The following is a 20,732-nucleotide window of genomic DNA, read 5'->3' as shown; positions in this document are numbered from 1 at the left end:
TTAAGCAGCCTCCAGTATCAGAAGGACCAAGGAAGACAAAACATCAAAACTAATTAAGGTATGTATGTTTTTTTTTTTTGTGTGTGTGTGTGTGTCATCCCTAAATATATATAGCCTACTCACTGGTGTTTAATTCTTCTTTTTCTTCTTCAGCAGCCTCCAGTATCAGAACGACCATGGAAGACAAAACAACAAAATTAAGGTATGTAGCTGTTTTTTTTTTTTTTTTTTTTGTGTGTGTGTGTGTGTGTCCATACAGCCAGCTCACTCCAGTGGTTGACCGTTTTTTGCTTCAGAAACGGTGGAAGCTTAATTTATGTTTTGTGATAACATATGCATTTTCCTCAGCTTAACCCTCAACAAGGAGTCTATAGAGAATCCTGTTAGTCTAGAATCCTTGTATAGCCTACTTTAGAATCCTTGACCCTCAACTTGGCCGACAGCTGAACTCTTCCTAATGTGATAATTTAAATGTTTCTCTCCATATTTCCCACATTCAAAGGTAGATGAATGATTTAGCGGTGGCAGGTTAGTAAAATTATCCACCTAAGCCTTTATGTAGGCTATCATTTAGGTTTATTTGGTGTTCTAGTTGGCTGAAGAGAACTTGACGGGCTCTCGATCCATATATAATCCCCACATTCAAAGGTAGATGATTGATTTAGCGGTGGCAGGTTACTAAAATGATATACCTAAGCCGGGTATCATTTATAGGTTTACGTGATATGTTCTTTCAGTTGAAGAGAACGTGACGGACTCTCCATAATCCCCACATTCACAGGACTGATTTAGCGGTGACAGGCTACTAAAATGATACACCTAAACCGAGTATCATTTATAGGTTTACGTGATATTCTTTCAGTTGGAGAGAACGTGACGGACTCTCCATATTCCCCACTTTCACAGGGCTGATTTAGCGGTGGCAGGCTACTAAAATTATACACCTAAGCCTAGTATCATTTAGGTTTACGCGGTGTTCTTATTTTTAATTTGAGAGAACGTGACTGACTCTCCATATTCCCCACATTCACAGGACTGATTTAGCGGTGACAGGCTACTAAAATTATATTAAACCTAGTATCATTTAGGTTTACGTGGTGTTGTTATTTTTAGTTTGAGAGAACGCGGCGTGGCGGGCGTGGGAAAGTCGGGGGACATACACTATAACTACGCCTGGCATCGGTGCACATCTCCGTCTCTTTAGCCCTTGAGTATGTAAGGTAAAGTTAGCGGCATGTGCTCAGCTGCACGCAGCCTTGGTGCTCATATCCGTCACATTAGTTTATGAGCTTGTATGGGTATGACGTAGTACAGGACATCCGGGCTCCCACAACTTATTTCCGTAGCTCGGTTTGCCATTAAACTGCCAACCTCGACACGATAATATATGGCTTCGATTTCTTTGCTCATTGACCGGATTTGCAAATGACCCATGCTCTTTTCCTTGTAAACTGGCCGACAAAGTGGTAAAAGTATTGATTTCGTAGATTGATTTGACTGACGGTGTAGCTTATATTGTTGCAAAAGTACACAGCAAAGGAGAAGGGAGGAATCAATTTTAACATGCCATCCCAACCCCCCAGGCAATACATGATATGATTTGCAGTAATGAGATGCATATATGATAAAGCGAATACATGTTACAAATGATAAGAACAACAACTAAATAAATAAACAGTGAAGCTTTCTGGCAATGTCCAAGCGTTGTGAAGTAGTACACGTGTATCACATCTGCGTGGAAATGAGCTAGCGTCAGGACGTTGTAAAAACAGATAAGACGGGAAGGATCGACGAGTGGATGATACTGGATGTGACTGCTGCTGCTAATCTTCGACTATACGTCACTATATACGAGGTAACTAATCTCCTAGCTAGCTGATAATATGCGTTGTCAGCAGCGTTGAGTCAAAATTATATACGTACTTCCCGAAAGATGGGTCCTATATATAGCTGCTCTATATGTTAACTGGTGACGTATTTCCTGTCTAATGAATCAGTGAAGAGGAAGAAGATAAACAGGGCAGTGATTAGCGGGCTTTTTTTCTCATTATTATTATTATTATTATTATTATTTTTTGCCCTTGAGTTGTTGCCATTGCTGTAAATAAATACAAAAAGAAAAAAAGAAAATAAGGGAAATCCAATATATACTTTAGTTTCCAAAGTAAACCATATAGCCTACTATAGAGAGGGAGAAAGAGTACACAAACCATAACATTATACTATATACTGTATCAATACACCCCTATATATAGCCAAATCTATTTTAAGGTGAAAGCAATTTAAAGGTAATCGACTACTGGTCACAAAAGTAATCGAAATAATCGATTACTGACAAAATCTGGTATCGCTTATCACTACCATTGATAACACTTCATACAACCTGGAGGAAGGGCCATGATAGGCTACACGATACATATGTTACACTTTTCATCAACACAGTTTGCGACCCTCACCGCGTCCCACGTTAATAAAGAATGATAAAAGAATTAAGGCTGATACATGGATCTTACTTTACTTGATCGCCTAAATGAGATTGTGCATCCGAACAAAAATAATAGAACGTGTCTATCATGTATTATATTTATGAAAACTCACTTTCATGCATCCCCACTTAGCAGTATTGCAGATAATGATAAAAGTGGTCACATTTTATATTCTTTATTGAAATGTTTGACTTACACTTCTTTACACTTATATGCATAATTAATAACCTTCACAATACTGGTATAGCGACTCGACTCATAGAGTTCATTGCAATACGTATAAGTGTGATCCAGTCTGCCCCTCCGTCCACCACCACCTTGACAACCCCAAAATTACCATGATAACCTTAGAAATATCACCGTAGAGTATTAAAAGGCTATTACGTATAAAACTTATGGTAGGTGGTAACGCCCGAAGTCACTTACACGCTTGCAAGACGAACTCACGACAAATTCTAATACTTTTGTGAGAAATATTCATCTTTTTTTTACTTTCGGTTCGTCTCACTTTCATAACTTTTTGCTTTGCCAATAAGTGACTTTGGTAACGCCCGTATTCGCAGGCACTTTCGGCTCTCACATCAACGATTTCCAAAGGCCATATTGGAGATTGTCGGGTTCTCATGAGTGGTTTGTCACATTCATGGTGCGGAAGCCTTGGATGAATGAAGAGATAAAGGAGGGAATTAATGAATGAAAAAAGGGAATGAGAGAGAGAGAGAGAGAGAGAGAGAGAGAGAGAGAGAGAGAGAGAGAGAGAGAGAGAGAGAGAGAGAGAGAGAGAGAGAAAGAAAGAAAGTAATCAGCATCATAAATAAAGGAGGAAAGGAATGAAGGAAAGAAAGAAGAGAGAAAGAAAGGAAGAAAAAAACTACTCTACACTTTGACACAACCTTCTTCGCATATAGAACAGTGTCTTCGTAACAGGAGTGTCATACTATCACCAGGCTCTTAAAGCTGCCCATGGAAATACCCATAACAACCTCTATGAAAGCCTTATCAGATATGGATGTGTAAGCCCCGAAATGTCTGAGAAAATGGAGTTTGGCCAAATTCATCACACTCGCAATGTTCTTATTAAAAGAGCCACGCTAAATTCAAATGGATGCTGATACAAGTTTTTTTTTTTTTTTTTTGTGTGTGTGTGTGATCTAGGTACGAGATTCTAATCATACCTTGAGCACAAAAACAGCATTGTATCAGCATCATTTTGAATTTCGCGCTGCTCTTTTGGTAACAGAGTAGCGCCTGTGATCAAGGTGGCCGAACTCTCCTAATCTATGGCTCTGTATATACCTTACAACTAGACATTATGAGAGGCGGACCACGCAGCGGCCAACACACATCACTTCGGGGCGTGTCAACCTATGGCGGTGAATAAAGGGGGACAACCAGACACTTATGATATAGGGTGCGATCGCCAATCTGTACGCACTAATCCAATTTATACTCATATCAGAAAATAAAGCGACCCCGGAAAACCGAGATGAGGCGTAAAAATGAACTCTTGTGATCATAAAGTAGGAGTGATACAAATTCTTTACTTTTACAATTCGTTTTTCTTTTCATATGTTTTTAGCTCACTTTCAGAGGCGTTTATTTCTTGATGTGAATGAGTATATGGTGCGTGGGAGTTGGCAAACATACCCTTAAATAATATCAATGACAATAAAAACAATGAGAATAAAACTTGGCTCACGGCATTCTAACCAACAACTTCTCACTCACGGCTCAGGATCCACAGCACAACAGCACAAACATACTACCCATCCTCCATCAGTAAGATTTATGACTGGCAGGCACCCTTCTCCTGTACTGTACATAAATTTAGTGTAACGCAATACAAATAAAGTAACACATCGGAAATAAGTGTTGCATATCGCCATCTACATACACAAACAGCCTATAAATATTTTTCTACTTTTCGGGAAATCATGAACTCATTTTCTAATTCGGCATATGATTTAGGCAGATAAGTTAATGACAGGCAAATTGTTAATGAAGGTGACGATATGATTTAATGTGTTATGTATCGCTAAACGGTGATTAGTATGTTTGTATAGTGTACCACACAGATATCAGTCAGTCAATAACAAAATGAATCGATCACACCAAACACACTCATCAACTCTCTGTCATATATACATAGATCTGAATCACAGTTATCACTCTGGACCAGCTTTTCTTCACTCCTCCCGGGGACTCTGACAAAACCAATAACCACACTATGGCAGCAGCTCCGTATATTGTAGTTCTTTTTGGTATTGAAGTGTCACATACACACTATAATTAAGTATTCGCGCCCACAAGGAGGATAACAGGCACATTCCTCTCCATCCGATATTGATCTTCTCTTTTGAGCGCTTTCCTTGAGCTGCTTTCGATACTGCAAAAATAAGCTGACACATTGTTTTTGATAAGTTCACTGGGATAAGCTTTCTTAAAACCTACTTGTTTGATCCCCAGTCACGTCCTCTTTCCTTAATACAATCCCCAATCATCCCCCTTCTCTTTAAATAGGATCCCCAGCTATTCCCTCCTCAACACGATGCCAAACCATACCCTTCTTTCTCAACACCTATTTGCTCGATCCCCAACCACCCTCTCCCTCCTACTCATGACTTTGCTGCTCTGCTAACACCTCCTCCTGCTGCTCCTCAGGCAAACCCGTGCAAAGGAGCTGGCACACGGAGGTTACTTTGCCCATGAAGGCGGAGAACCTGACGGACTTTCCAGCCTGCTTGACGCACAGCAGGTACACGGGGACGCCTGCCAGACAGATCCCAATGGCCACGCCGAGCTCCACGGGGCGCTCCACCACGGGGAACACCACCAGGAAGATGGACACCACGAAGAACAGGATCGCCACCCACAGCCACACCTACACCCGGGGGGGAGAGGAGGTAAGGAGATGTTGGGTTACTGTTGATTAGTTTTGTTGCTATTTTTGCCATTGTCATTGATGCTGGCGATGTTTTTTTTTTTTTTTTTTTTTTTTTTTTACAGCTAAGGAGACAGTTCTGCTGTTACTACTACTCTTTTTACTACTACTACTACTACTACTACTACTACTACTACTACTACCCCCCCCACGAAAAAAAAAATACGTCCATAATAAAATTCTGTCGAAAAAAAAAAGTCGCTTACCTTGATCGGCCGCTTCCTGTTCGGCTCTTTGTACCTGAGCCAGAGCAGCGCCGAGATGGACATGAAGACGAACACGGACTCTGAGAAGCTGACGTAGTTGATGAGCACCATCGTGTCGGAGGTGCCGAGCATGCAGAGCGTCATGATGCCCTGCGAGGAATAGGATGATGATGAGAAGGAGGAACAGGAGGAGGAGGAGGAGGAGGAGGATGTAAAAAGAGAGCTTGATATTAGCGGCAGGGGATGGAGAAAAGGAGAGAGATGTTAGGAGGAAGAGAGATAGATAGACAGATAGAGAAACAGACAGACGGACAGAGAGAAATGTAGACAGGCAGACAGGGCAGAGAGAGAGAGACAGACAAAGAGTGAGAGATTGACTGATAGAACAAAAAAATTAATAGACAAACAGACAGACAAAGACAATCAGAAACATACATGAATACAGAAAGACAAACAAACGGACACACACACACACACACACACACACACACATATACATACACACAACCCCCCTTCCCCCACCCTCCACTTACCTGGAAGACTAGGGCGGGCACAGGAGTGAAGGATTTGGTACTGATTAGGGCCAACACCTGCGGCAAGTGTCCCTCTCGGGCGCCCACGAAGAAGAGACGCGAGCAGGCGAAGATGAGGCCGTTGAGGCTCCCGAAGGTGGACAAGGCGACGAAGAGGGGCATAGCGTAAGCCACCACCCCAAGAACCTCGCTTGAAAACGACTGACGAAGGGGAGAGGAAGAAAGGGATGATAAGTGAGTAAATAAAAGGCGTCAGAAGAGGGAGAAAGAAGGGAATTTAACGATGGAAAAGGGAAGGCTGAAAGACGAAATAAATAAATGACTGATAGAGAATTAAGGTGTGTGTGTGTGGGTCAGAAGGGAGAGGAAGAAGGGAACGTAGGAAAGGGGAAGGGGGAAAGAAGGGGCAGAAGGGAGAGGAAAAAGGGAACGTAAGAAGAACGACTTACGAAGGGGGAAAGGAGGAAAGAAGGAATGATAAGCAAATGTATTAGTGGCTGCAGAAAGAGAGGAAGAAGGGAACGTAGGGGAGGAGAAAGAAAGAGTTGATAGTTCAGCAAATCAGGGCTTTCCTTAGAAGAGAGAGGAAGAAGGAAAAATAGGAAGAATGTAAGGGAGTAAGGGAACGTAGGTGGAAGGGACGAGGAAGAAAAAATAAATAAGTAAATGGAGAGAGGAAGAATGAACGTAAGAGACGAGAAAATAGCTAAATAAATAGGAAAGAGAAAGAAGGAATAAAGAGAGGACGAGGACAAAAAATAAAGAAGTAAAACGAGAAAGAAAGAAGAAACGTAGAAAGAAAGAACTAGGAAAAAGACGCAAATAGGAAGTAAGCTTAGTAAGGGAACGTTGGAAGAGAGGACGAAATAAATAAATAAATAAATAAATAAATAATCAGACATAAATGACATACCAGGGCCACGGCGTTGGAGGAGAGTATTTCGTCAGTGTCCAGCACGGCGAAGTAGGCGACGTTGGTGAGGAAGTAGATGAGGGTAACAATGGGCAACGAAATGGCGATGGCGCGGGGGAGCGTTCTGGAGGGGAAGGAAAAGAAGAGGGCGATGTTAGCCTAGTCTTGTTATTAGGCTATTATCGATGTTGTTGTTGCTCATCTTCTTTTTCTTCTCCTTCTTTTTCTTCTTTTTCTTATTATTATTACTATCATTATTGCTTGACTGACTGATGATTTATTGTTGCAAAAGTACACGCCAAAGGAGATCATCATTATTGCTGTTTTTTATCATTATCTTCATCGTTATATCATTATTGGTATTATTGCTTACTTGTACGGCTCTCTGACTTCCTCCACCACGAAGTTGAGCGTGTTCCTATGTGAAAAGAAAAAAAAAGATTAGTAAATTTAATAACAGGATAGAATAAAAAGTAAATTATACCTTAGCCTATAATTATTTGGCGGTCATCTATTTTCATTCTGCTTCTCACGGCATTAATTGAGTCGGAACAGAGCGCTGAGGCAACGTACGTGTAGCCTAGCATAGACCCATGGCTCTCCTTTCACTACTACTACTACTACTACAACTATTACTACTATTACTATTACTACTATAACTATTAAAATTCTCTCCGCATTAACGTCATTCTTCCTTTTCCAATAAGTGTATATCATTGCCCTATCCACCAAAAGCAAAACCACACCCTCTTTCTACCCTTGAACGCACTCTCATTGTAATGCCACGGAAATCATACCTTTCCCCCCCCCTGTTGTCTCAATCCCCCCATCCTCCCCGGTTTCCAGTACATTCTGTATAGACAAGTGTCAGTTTGCCTGTGTCGAGCTGCGGTTTTAGTAAGCTCAATTTTATTTTGTTCTCTAAATTTTGCTCACCAAAAATAATTAAACAGTGATTTGTGAGCCTCCCTGCCTCCCAGCTTTGTTCCCGACTTAATTGTTCCCAAGAGTGTTAAATTTTCACTTCCCTCCCTCATAACTCACGCCTTGAGACACCCCAACTAACCGAAACACAGCGCACGGCACTCGCCGGGCCCGCCTATTGTTCATCTCCCTTCCCCTAAATATTAGTGAATTCTCGCTCTTTCCCTTGTGTTAACATATTAATATATGCCTAGATATTCAGTGTGTTAAGTAGTTAACGGAGTCTTCTCTCGCCTGCCTGCTAGGCTCTGGTTTAGGACTCGCCGACAACGCATCTCCGTCCCGTCGGCCCACACACACACCTACACGTTCCCCTAACCCCTCTCATCCCCAAGCAAACCTCAATATGTAATTGTTTACACGTTACCTTGGTGCGCGACCCTAGGTTCCATAAGGAACTTAGTTTAAGGTGTCCAGTATTGTAAGTTCTTAAGTGGTAACCGCTGTCACATTAAATTCTTTTTGAAATTGAATCATCACTCTTGTTGGTCATCATTCCTTTCATTGAATCAAATAAATAAATAAAAAAAATTCAAATTCATCAAGAGAAAAGAGATATAACCCCCCGTGAGATCCCGGGGCATTACATCATGACTGACGGATGCTGGGCAAGGTTGAATCTCATTGGTGGTTACTGGGAAAGGTTGAATCTCATTGGTGGCTTCAAATCTGGAGTGGGCGGGGCTTATGTACGAAGCTAACCTAAACGGAGAATCAAGTCCACGTTTTACACTCTACTCACCAGCCAGCGAAGGAGAAAAGACCCTGATAGAAGGCTGTAGATATTCCCGTGACGCTCCAGTTGGTGTTGTAGAAGATATTGTCGTAGTTCTTGGTGTTCCCCGCCGCGAGATGGTACACGCCTGCGCCGATGATGAGGGATAAGGCGAGGACCTTGCCCGCCGTGAAGACCCCTTGTACCGTCTTGGCCCATTTGACGTTGGTGCAGTTGAGCCACGTCAGGAAACCTTGAATTAGGAGGGGAAGGACGTCAAGGGCTATGTGTGTTGCGTGATATATATATATATATATATATATATATATATATATATATATATATATATATATATATATATATATATATATAGATATATATATATATATATATATTTATATATATATATATATATAGATAGGTATAGATAGATAGGTAGTTAGATGGATAGGTAGATGGATAGAAAGAGATAAAAATAGTATAAAAAAAATTGCTGATAATGACAGTGATTATAACAATGGTAATAATAATAATAATAATAATAATAATAATAATAATAATAATAATAATAATAATAATAATAATAATAATAATAATAATAATAATAATGAGTGGATTATTTTCTACGTTTAACTATTACATTTTTTCTTATAATTTTTGGTAGTGGTGGTGCATTGCTACATATTTAATTTCAACGGTAATTAAAAAAATCTTATGAAATTTTACGTAATTACTCTCTCTCTCTGTCTCTCTCATCAAGGTCAGTAGGACAAGCCTATCTATCAGGGGCGTTTTGGGTGAGGGGTGGTGGAAGAGGAGGAGGAGGAGGAGGAGGGAAGGGGAAGGAGGAATATATGAATGAGCTGACTGGTGATGTTGCTATACCACCACCACCACTGCGACAATAACAACAACAACCAGCGTTCCCATTCCACAACACGACAATCAAATAAGGTTTAAGAGGAACTTAGATTTATTCATCCCACTCGAATAAACTACATTAATATTTTTTTTACCGATGTTTGATTGGATACCGGTTTTTTTTATGAGTGTGACAATTTTTAATCAGAAATCGATATAAATACAATGTGCTGAGTACGATAATCTGGCAACACTATCCGAATCCAATATGTAAAAGTTAACCAGCATCTTTCTTTTATCCCTTCCGCTGGTGAACTCTGGAGCAGTCTTCCTTCGTCTGCATTTCCTCCTGCCTACGACGTGAACGCCTTCAAGAGGAGTGCATCAAGAGACCTCTCCCCCAAAACTGACCTCTCTTCTGGCCTCTCGGTCTCGTTTCTTTTGTCGGAGCAGCGTCTAGATGGACTTTTTGTTGCTTTCATGCTTTTTGTCCTTGAGCTGCCTACCAAGCTATAAAAAAATAAGAAAACAACAACAACCATTACTCACAAATCACCGCTAACAACTTGACGGGCACTTGGGGGATGACGTCACAGTTAGGGAACGCCGGCTTGATGATATACGTGGCGTGGGTTGGGTGGTGATTCTGCTACACTACTAACACTACCACCTACAACAACAACAAACAGTACTCACAAATAACTACCGCCGCTAACAACTTGACGGGCACTTGGGGGATGACGTCACAGTTAGGGAACGCCGGCTTGATGATATACGTGGCGTGGGTGTTGTGTGTTTACACTACTAACACTGTCACTACCACCTACAACAACAACAAACAGTCGCCGCTAACAATTTGACGGGCACTTGGGGGATGACGTCACAGTTAGGGAACGCCGGGTTGATGATATACGTGGCGTGGGTTGGGTGGTGTTTCTGCTACACTACTAACACTGTCACTACCACCTACAACAACAACAAACAGTACTCACAAATCACTACCGCCGCTAACAACTTGACGGGCACTTGGGGGATGACGTCACAGTTAGGGAACGCCGGCTTGATGATATACGTGGCGAAGGTGAGGGCCATAACGGTGTTGGAGGTGGGCAGGATTACCAGCAGCGTCACCCACAGGAACAGGAAGGCGGGGAGCGGACCGAACGCCTCGTAGATGTAAGCATAGTCGCCGCCACTTCGAGGTATCAACGTTCCTGAAGAAAAAGAAATGACTGGGATTAGGAAAGATGAGGTAGGGATATGGCTTCAAGAGGGGAATATCAAGACGCCTCTCACTCATTCTGTTTTCTTTTGAGGGGAATATACCTTAGCAGGCTTTTTGTTTTGTTTTCTTTTGTTTTTTTGTTCTTTCCGCTGAGCTGCTTCCGTTGCTGTAAGAAAAGGATGAGGAGGAGGAGGAAGGAGGGATATCCATATATAAGAGGAGGAGGAGTGACTAGGATGACGGGAAGTGAAAGGAAGAATATATATAACTATGACTAGGATGACGAGGAGTGAAAGGAATTAAGATATAACTACGTATACAGAATGACGAGGGTTGAATAAAGGGAAGGAAAATTATGTTGGCAGTTGTATTTATTTTCCTAATGTAATGTCACGAAAGCAGACGACGCAAGGGTGAAAAATGATGTTCGTAAAGATGCCGTGTGCTTCTACAGAGGTTAATTGAACTAAACTAATATCCTGCGTCGAATGTGCTTGCGATCGGTTTTGAATATACGACTTTGATTCCTCCTGTCGCCGGGGTCACGGAGTCCTTACCGAGTGCGCGACAACCCAAACAGCACAGTTCCAATGCACTCAATAACTAGGTTACATCACTTGGCAGTTTATCTCTCATCAGCTCTTGGGTTGCTGTTGCTGGTGGTGATGTTGTTGTTGGTGTGGTAGCGGTGTTGTTGGTGTGTTGTTGTTGTTTCGGTGTTGTTGTTGTTGTTGGTGGTGGTGTGATAGTGGTGTTGTTGGTGTGTTGTTGTTGTTGTTGGTGGTGGTGGTGGTGGTGTGATAGCGGTGTTGTTGTTGTAGGTGGTGGTGGTAGTGGTGGTGGGGGTGAGGTTGGTGGTGTATGTTGTTGTTTGCGAAAGGAAAAATATATGCAATGAAAATAATAACCAAAAAAACATTAATAAAGACACGCGAAATGTATGTGAATAAGGTTTTGCCGTTGTTTATTTACTGTGTGTGTTTTAGAAAGCGAGAAATGTGTTGCGATGACCGATATCTGTCTGCCAATGCTGCGGTGAACTCAGTGCATTATTTAGTAACTTGATTTTCGCGAGATTTATAATTCCGTGCGAAGGATTCTACTCTTATCTGTCACATCATAGTTTCGAATCTGCAGATGAGTGACTCCTCTTGATAAATCCATTGAAACTCTAATGAATGACTAAATGTGGCCCCATCGATTCTTGTCGCACCCTCATTACGAATTCCGGAGGGGTAAACAAAAACGAGGAGGCAACCATAGCACATTAAAAGAGCGACTCATATAACCTTTACCTTACTGGCCATTGTTAAAGACGAAGGAAAAGAAGAAGACGAAGAAGAAGAAGAAGAAGAAGAAGAAGAAGAAAGAAGAAGTACAGAATTCATAACAAGTAGAATAATAATTAGAATATGGATAAGAAGAGAAAAGGAAAGGGAGAAGAAATAATTAAGACGACTTATGATGATGAAAGTGACGAAGTAGTAATAGTATCATCATCAGAAGAAGAAGAAGAGGAGGAGAAGGAGGCGGAGGAGGAAAAATATAACAACTACGATGCGATGATGATGAAGTTGTAAAAGAAAAAGAAAAATGAAGAACAAGAACATGAGGAAGAGGGAAAGAACATAACAACTGATGATGCTGAAGTTGATGATATAGAAAAAAAACAAGAACAAGAACAACAAGAGCAAGAAAGAGTTGAAGAAGGACAAGTCACAAAACGTAAGACGCAGCAGGCAACTCAACTTACCCAACTCGGCGTAACACAGCGCACCCACGAGGGAGAGGAGCCCGGATACCGCCCACACAATCAGCGCCACTCCGACACTCCCGCTGAACTGCAGAACACCTTTGGGAGACACGAAGATCCCAGACCCAATAATAATACCCACAATGATGCCCACGCCGTCCATCAGACCCAGTTCCTTCTTGAGTTTGAAGCTGCCATCATCCTCAATTAGGTTTTCCTTAGAGGTAGCGGGGATGATGCGTTCTTCCACCTCGCTTATACATGGTTCGTAGTCTGGTGGAGCTGTGGGATTGATGTCTCTTCTCCGTGGCGCCATGCTAGCCTACTGATTGCTTCTTCTCCTTCTTCTGTATAAAAGCTTCTATCAGTTCTTCTTCTCCTGTATGTTTCAATCAATCTTCTTCGTTTCTTCTGTATATATATATAAGTTTCAGTCAATTCTTCTTCTCCTGTATAAGTTTCAATCAGTCTTCTTCGTTTCTTCTTCTGTATATATGTAAAAGTTTCAATCAATTCTTCTCCTGTGTAAGTTTCAATCAGTCTTCGCTTCTTCTGTACTGTATAAAAGCTTCAATCAGTTCTTCTTCTCCTGTATAAGTTTCAATCAGTCTTCTTCGTTTCTTCTGTATATAAATAAAAGTTTCAATCAATTCTTCTGTATGCTTCAATCAATCTTCCTTGTTTCTTCTTCTGTATATATATAAAAGTTTCAATCAATTCTTCTTTTGTACAATAGTTTCAATCAATCAGTCAATTAATCTTCTTTTCTTCTCTGTATCGCTTCTTAGGTCCTTGATTCTTCTTCACTGTACACTTACAAGCTCTGTTTTTCCATACGCTTTGATTCCTAACACAGTCTTTCACTTTTCTGTTTTCCTTGTTCGTTTTCACTGTTCTGTTCCTTAGTTGTTATGTGTTGTCTGCGTGGTATGGGTTTCTCGAATAGTATAATTAGTATTGTTTCTTTCAGCTCAGTCCTTTCCTAGGTTTAATTCCTTTCCAATCACTTTTAGCTCCGTGCGTGTTCTTGCAATTAGGTTCAGAGGCACAGTCCCCGATTTCGTTCTATATGCGATGGGAATTAAGGTGGTTACGAACAGGGGTTTTCAAACTTTCTCTCGTGATGTTTTGAAGGTTGGTACGCCTCTTACTCTCGCAGTGATTAAAAAAAAGACTCCACTTCGATATTTCCGTGACTTAGAAGCAGGTTAAAAATATCACGCACACAACGCGAGAATACATTGAAATGGTAAACCTTTCTGAGTTTGGAGGGAAACAAAAACTCCACTTAGATATTTCCGCGGTTTGGAAGCAGGTTATAATCACACACAACACGAGGACACATTAGATATATTAAAGCTTTTTGAGTTTGTTGGAATGAAAAAAAGACTCCACTCCGATATTTCCTTGGTTTAGAAGCAGTTCAAATGACACACACAACGGGAAAACGCACTATAGTAATGCTTTCTGAATTTAGAAGAAAAAATACTTCACTTATAGATATTTCCTTGGTTTAGAAGCAGTTCAAATAACGCACATACCGGATAAACACACTCTATAGTAAAGCTTTCTGAGTCCTTGTGAAGATTTCGATGCGTAGAGCCGTGGACAGTGTGAGTCTTGTGATCTTGCTCTTGTTGTGAGTGAGTGGGCGGGTCTATGTGTTCATCCGTGTGGCACTAAGTTTGGCGGGCGACCTTGCTGAGGCGTCTGGATGAACTAATGGTTGAGTGTCTGGCCCGTCTGACTATACTGCGTGAAGGTTCAACTCCTACTGGCGGCGGTGGTGGTGATGGCGTTAGGGCAGCGGATGTCTTTTTCTTTTTATCCCGTTTCGTCTTTATGTAATTCACCACCGTTGGGTTCCGAGCGTTGAGTCAGTGCACGGAGACTGATTATGACACGGTTGCATTGAAGTTCGTTGCCTCCCTCTTACGTATTCATATATAGTCTCTTTTAAGCGTTGACTAGATTTATTTTACCTGCAATGTAAGATTTATATGAATACCTTTGTGAATAATACCTTCCCTGGGTGTTGATATTGTGGGTAAACTCCTACGTTGTGTTCTGCTAAGTAAATCAACTGCCAAATAATTATAAGCAAACTAATAATGAGAAATATCTAAAACCAGTTTGACCAAATAGTTACGTACCTCACTTTCTTATTAATTAACCTGTTCCTCCTTAAATGGTAACCTGGTCCTCACAAATTATAACTTAACATAACTTTTCCCTTTCAAATTATATAACTTATGCCTCTCAAATGAAATGGTAACTTTATATTCCGTTCAAAGAATAACCTACGTCCTTAAATAGTAACCTAGTCCTCTTAAATATTAACCGAACCCCTTGAAATGGTAACTTATTCCCTTTAAACCCTAACAAGAATATCACTGCTACCGCCTTTGTTGCAGTATTAAGCTTTTTGTTTCTTACTTTACAACTTCAGGCAGTCGTAGAACCCAAATTGAAAAAAAACTCTGCATGTATTGTATTCCTTTTTATCGCGTAATTGTATAGGGACTCAAAAAAATAAAATAGAGTAGGATAATATAAGAATCAGGATAGACGATATAAATCTAAACAACTATAAATCCACTGATGACATTGCCTTGCTAAGTGATTCTAAGAAATAACACAAAATTTAAATGGTAAGCAAGGAAACTATATCAATGTAGTCTCCTTGATGCTCTCCCTTTTCCCTTTCCATCTTCCTCTTTCTCCATCTCTTTCACCATCTCTCCCTCCCTTTCCTTTTTCCCTCTCCCTTGATGGTACCTAACCTAGACCGTTTAAACACTAACGTAACCCTTTAACTTCCAGGGAATATACATAATAGCCAAATGTTCCTTCCTTTCTTACGTTCCATGTTATATCACAGGCTGAGGGGGAGGGAGGATAGGGAGGGAGTCAAGGCTAGGAGGGAGACTTGGGTGACGCTTCCTACACACCCACCACGCCTTCACCTCGTGGCCGGCCAGAGGGGGCAAGGATTGGCTTATGGTTGGTAGTGTCCGATGCTCCCACGGTCCACCCCACACACTAACTATTTTCAAAGGCCAAAAAGGAGGTTAATCGAGTTCTAATGAGTGTTCTTTTAGGTTCACGGTACAGAAGAAGGCTCAGACTACCACCAGGGTCATAAAAGTACCCCTGGAAATGCCCCAAACTCCAACGAAAGACTAGTAAATTACGTGTTCTTGGGCGCAGAAATGTTTAAAAATATGGCCCATAAATTCTGGGTGGAGGGGTAGGCATGCAGTGACGAAGGGAATAGGCGGGAGGGATGCAAGGAGGGAGAGATTGAGCCAAGGATAATTTAGTTGCGTGTAAAGACTGAGGAGTGAGACAGAGAATCACTTGTAGTAAGACTGGAGGAGGCAGAGAGTAAGGGAGAAGAGGAGGAAGGCAGGGAGGGAGAGATTGAGGCAAGGATAATCTAGTTGCGTATATAGACTGAGGAGTGAGACAGAGAATCACATGTAGTAAGACTGGGGGAGGCAGAGAGTAAGGGAGAAGAGCTAGGAGAAAGGCAGGGAGGGAGAGACTGAGGCAGGAAGGGAGGGAGGGAGGGAAAGGTTATAACAGGTTAGACAAAGGTTGCAGGAGGACGCGGGTTCGAGTCCTGCCCGCCGTCACAGCTGGGATATTTCAGTCACCGCCGAGTGGCCCAAGACTACCCACATGCTGTCCTGAACACCACCCATCAACCCGGACTCTATAGATTCTACTTTAAAGAGTTTCAAAGATGAACTCCGTGGGGCAGCAATAGACAAAGATGATGGCGCCGGTATAACACCAATATATACCGGCGCCGTATAGGCCGAAAAGTATAAAAAAAAAAGTGGTATATTTGCCCAGGTGTGGTAGAGGGACGGAGAAAGGGCGGAAGAGAGAGTACGAGGGAGGCAGGGTGACAGGGAGGAAGGAAGAAAGACTAATACAGGGGGACAGGGAGATCAACTTGTGCAGGTCTAGTGTAGGGAGGGAGAGAAAGAGAGGAAGGGAGAAGCAGCTAGATAGACAGGGAGGGAACAGGGTGAGGGAGGAAGGTAGGGAGAAACGTTAGCACAAGTTACGTAAAGGTTGGGTGCCAGGGAGGTAAAGTTGCTCAGGTTGAAGGGAAGGAGGGAGAGAAGGAGAGAGAGGGAGGGAGAAACAGCTAGATAGACAGGGAGGGAACAGGGTGAGGGAGGAAGGTTGGGAGAAACGTTAGTACAGGTTAGGTAAAGGAAGGGTGCCAGGGAGGTAAATTTGCTCAGGTTGAAGGGAAGGAGGGAGAGAAGGAGAGAGAGGGAGGGAGAAACAGCTGGATAGACAGGGAGGGAACAGGGTGAGGGAGGAAGGTAGGGAGAAACGTTAGCACAAGTTACGTAAAGGTTGGGTGCCAGGGAGGTAAATTTGCTCAGGTTGGAGGGAAGGAGAGAGAGTAGGAGAGAGAGGGAGAAACACCTTGATAGACAGGGAGGGAACAGGGTGAGGGAGGAAGGTAGGGAGAAACGTTAGCACAAGTTATGTAAAGGTTGGGTGCCAGGGAGGTAAATTTGCTCAGGTTGGAGGGAAGAAGGGAGAGAAGGAAAGAGAGAGAGGGAGGGAGAAGCAGCTAGATAGACAGGGAGGGAGGAACAGGGTGAGGGGGGAAGGCAGGGAGAAACGTTAGCACAAGTTAGGTAAAGGTTGTTGGGGTGGGAGAAGAAGGAGAGAGAGGGAGGGAGAAACAGCTAGATAGACAGGGAGGGAACAGGGTGAGGGAGGAAGGTAGGGAGAAACGTTAGCACAAGTTAGGTAAAGGTTGGGTGCCAGGGAGGTAAATCTGCTCAGGTTGAAGGGAAGGAGAGAGAGGGAGGGAGAAGCAGCTAGATAGACAGGGAGGGAACAGGGTGAGGGAGGAAGGTAGGGAGAAACGTTAGCACAAGTTACATAAAGGTGGGGTGCCAGGGAGGTAAATTTGCTCAGGTTGGAGGGAAGGAGAGAGAGGGAGGGAGAAACAGCTAGATAGACAGGGAGGGAACAGGGTGAGGGAGGAAGGTAGGGAGAAACGTTAGCACAAGTTACGTAAAGGTAGGGCGCCAGGGAGGAGGGAGGGAGAGAGAGACGGCATGCCACTAGGAGCTACGACTTTGTTTATGCACGCTGCCCAAAAGTCCTTGACCAACCCCAAACACACACACACACACACACACACACACACTGGGTAGGCTCTTATGGTAATTATTATAAACACCAAGCAAATAATGTGATCTTTATACGTGTTTACTCTATTTATTTTCTTTGATTTCTTTCTTTTTCTTCCTTTTTTTATTCTTTTTCTTTCCTTCAATCCTAATAATCCTAATAATGTGATCTTAATGTGTTTACTCTTTATTTTCTTTGATTTCTTTCTTTTTCTTCCTTTTTTTATTCGTTTTCTTTCCTTCAATCCTAATAATCCTAATGTGATCTTTATACGTGTTTACTCTATTTTCTTTGATTTCTTTCTTTTTCTTCATTTTTTTAGTCTTTTTCTTTCCTTCGATCCTCTTCTCTTTTTATTGGCTATTATTCTTCCTTGCTTCTCACTGTACTTTTTCTATTATTCTTTTATTATTACTATTATTTTTACTGTTTTCTGTTTTACTCTCATCTCTGCACTTTACTCTACTGGTATTCTTCCACTCTTATGGCACAGAAATTTTGTTGTTCTTCAATTTATGGACGTCAGCTTCTGTCCACTTTAACTCTAGAACATCTTTGTGGAATGGATTTATTTTTGTTCATTTATCTTTCTTGTTAATCGTAAACTACAACCTTTCCTTTATTTAACAGTCATTGTCATGTAATAATTTCACTATTCTGTCGATTTCACGTGTTCATTTTCTTTGTATGACTCAACCTTGTATATCTTTTAATCTTCACTCACAAAATCATTTCACTATACTCGTACTGTTTAGGTAATATTTCACTTTAACTTCCTTCTTTGCCTTTTTCATCCCAGTTAATTTTCACTCTACTCCCCTTACTAAATCAAGGCCTTTATTTTTTTAGCGCTTGTCTCCTACCTTTGTCTCTTTTTAGTTTCCTGGTGCTACTTCGACATGTATCCTAAGTTGTATAATCACACTATGTACTGCCTGGGGGTTGGGATGGCATGTTCCTCCCTTCTCCTTTGTTGTTTACTTGCAACAATAAACTATCAATCAAGCAATCTTTTAATCTTCACTCACAAAATCATTTCACTATACTCGTACTGTTTAATATTTCACTTTAACTTCCTTCTTTGCCTTTTTCATCCCAGTTAATTTTCACTCACACAACAAACGATAACACTACCAAACACATTTACACTTCAACCGTTTTCTCGTTCTTCCGTATTGACGATTTACATGATCTAAAAACAAACCATTCTTTCTGGACATTTACGGACAAGATTTACTCAACTTACAAACACAGACACATTTATATTAACTCTTCTCGTGACACCCACTCAATCGATTCTTATTCTTACTCACGACCAGCAAGAATAAGTCTAAAATAAGTCAAGGCTTCCTGCACATCCTCAAACATTTCGAGGCCTCACAGTCTCACACACATACTTGATAAGGCTTTCGCAGAGGTTGTGCGTATTTCCACGAGTAGTTTTATAAGCCAAGGGATAGTTTGACAAGGCTTCTGCACTATGCATGCGAAAAACACTCACAAGAACTCGACTTTTCTCCTTTGTGGCCTTTGGAAATAGTCGTGGGGAGAGAAGAAAGCGTCTGAGCATACCCTTGGAGCATACGGACCCCGGCCGCTATGGAACCCTCACTCAGGCTCAACACGCGCGCAACGTCTCGGGATCTGCACCAAGCGAGGGGGATGCGTCGAATGATCCTCGTGTTGCGGTCAATCTGAAAAGAGGAGGTGGTGGAGGGGGTGAGGAGGAGGAGGAGTACCTTATGTGGAGTTGGATCTGTGTAGTGTAGCAAGAGAAGGAGAACGAGAGGAAAAGGAAAGACCGAAGAAAGAAAAGAAAGAGGAGGAGGAGGAGGAGGAGGCGTACCTTATGTGGAGTTGGGTCTGTGTAGTGTAGCAAGAGGAGGAGAACAAGAGGAAAAGGAAGGACCGAAGGAAGAAAAGAAAGAGGAGGAGGAGGAGGAGGAGGAGGAGGAAAACGGCAGAACAGGAATAGACGGAGAGGAGGAGGAGGAGGAGAGCGGGGGAGTAGGAGGAGGAGGCTCAGGGGGTGCACTTGTATTTCGGAGTAGAAGGAAAAGAAGAACATTAGAATATGTGATAACAGGAGGAGGAGGAGAAGACGAAGAAAGAGGAGGAAATGAAGACTAAAAGCAGGAGGAGTAGGAAGAGGAGTAGGAGGAGGGGGAGGAGGAGGTGAGCAGCATGGGAGATGTTTGTCTGGAGGAGGAGGAGGAGGAAGAAGAGGAGGAGGAGAGTACTCATGAAAGAGGACGTGTGTGTGTGTGTGTGTGTGTGTGTGGCAGGGCCGAGTTCAGGGTAGCGAGAGGGCACACACACACACACACACACACACTCAAGGTCACTACATAGTTATCTCATAGCTCTCCTCCTCCTATCCTTCCTCTCTCTCTCTCTCTCATCTCCTTTTTTTTCCATTCTCTCGATCACATTTGTTCCTCCATATCATTCTCTCCGTACCTCCCTGTTCCTCCTCCTTCTCTCCTATATATCCTTTCTTCCTACTTCTGTTTGTCCTCCATTTCTTCCTCCTCCTCCTTCCTTCCTGGTTCCTGCTTACATAACTTTATCTTCCATTCAATCTCTCATTCGTCTCCTATAGCTCCTTCCTGATTTCATCCTTCGTTCCTAGCTATACTCTGTCTCTCTCTCTCTCTCTCTGATGCGCAATATATGTCAGTTGTGAAGAAAACTACCCAATCACAAACGTAAACAAACATTATGTAACACTGATTTTGTACGGCTTCTCTCTCTCTCTCTGCGTCTTGACCATCCACCACTTATTTTTAATTCTCGCTACATTTATACGTGAGTTCATCCAACCGTCATGTTTATTTAGGTGTGTTTACGCTTTTTTTTTAAGTCTATCTTTTTCTGTGACCCTCATATGCTATAGTGGTGATGGAGGAGCTTCAGGGAACATATTATTATCGTTATTAT

At 42.1% G+C, this 20,732-nt stretch overlaps 1 protein-coding gene and 1 long non-coding RNA gene across 5 annotated transcripts; one reads left to right on the top strand and one right to left on the bottom strand.

Moving 5' to 3' along the window:
* On the top strand, positions 1-5,277 carry LOC126999392 (uncharacterized). The gene is made up of 3 exons (XR_007753321.1): positions 1-58; positions 154-202; positions 5,148-5,277. It is a non-coding gene; the product is annotated as an uncharacterized LOC126999392 (long non-coding RNA).
* On the bottom strand, positions 2,648-19,651 carry LOC126999391 (Y+L amino acid transporter 2-like). Of its 4 annotated transcripts, none has more exons than XM_050861947.1 (9): positions 19,365-19,651; positions 12,618-14,599; positions 10,632-10,853; positions 8,806-9,031; positions 7,453-7,497; positions 7,080-7,203; positions 6,167-6,367; positions 5,634-5,783; positions 2,648-5,367 (listed from the first exon to the last, which is right to left on the bottom strand). In XM_050861947.1, the coding sequence occupies exons 2-9, from the start codon at positions 12,931-12,933 to the stop codon at positions 5,098-5,100; spliced, it is 1,554 nt and encodes a 517-aa protein (XP_050717904.1). In that variant the 5' UTR covers positions 12,934-14,599; positions 19,365-19,651; the 3' UTR covers positions 2,648-5,097. The 4 variants fall into 4 exon arrangements, with proteins under 4 accessions (XP_050717904.1, XP_050717906.1, XP_050717907.1 ...); XM_050861949.1 differs by having other exon boundaries at positions 12,618-13,876; XM_050861950.1 differs by having other exon boundaries at positions 12,618-13,682.
* Between the last annotated feature and the right edge of the window lie 1,081 nt (positions 19,652-20,732).

The sequence above is a fragment of the Eriocheir sinensis genome, chromosome 16 (assembly GCF_024679095.1).
Source record: "Eriocheir sinensis breed Jianghai 21 chromosome 16, ASM2467909v1, whole genome shotgun sequence".
NCBI lineage: Eukaryota > Metazoa > Arthropoda > Malacostraca > Decapoda > Varunidae > Eriocheir > Eriocheir sinensis.
Note: the sequence above shows the minus strand (reverse complement) of the source record. Positions and strands in the feature narration are given on the sequence as shown.

Bases quoted from the DNA above. Each gene is read 5' to 3' on its own strand.
- LOC126999391 (XM_050861947.1), bottom strand. From the start codon at position 12,933: ATGGCGCCACGGAGAAGAGACATCAATCCCACAGCTCCACCAGACTAC. The intron at 10,854-12,617 runs GTAAGTTGAGTT...CTTTTTCTTCAG, and splicing joins GCTGTGTTACGCCGAGTTGG to GAACGTTGATACCTCGAAGT. The intron at 9,032-10,631 runs GTGAGTACTGTT...TCCTAATTCAAG, and splicing joins GTTAGCGGCGGTAGTGATTT to GTTTCCTGACGTGGCTCAAC.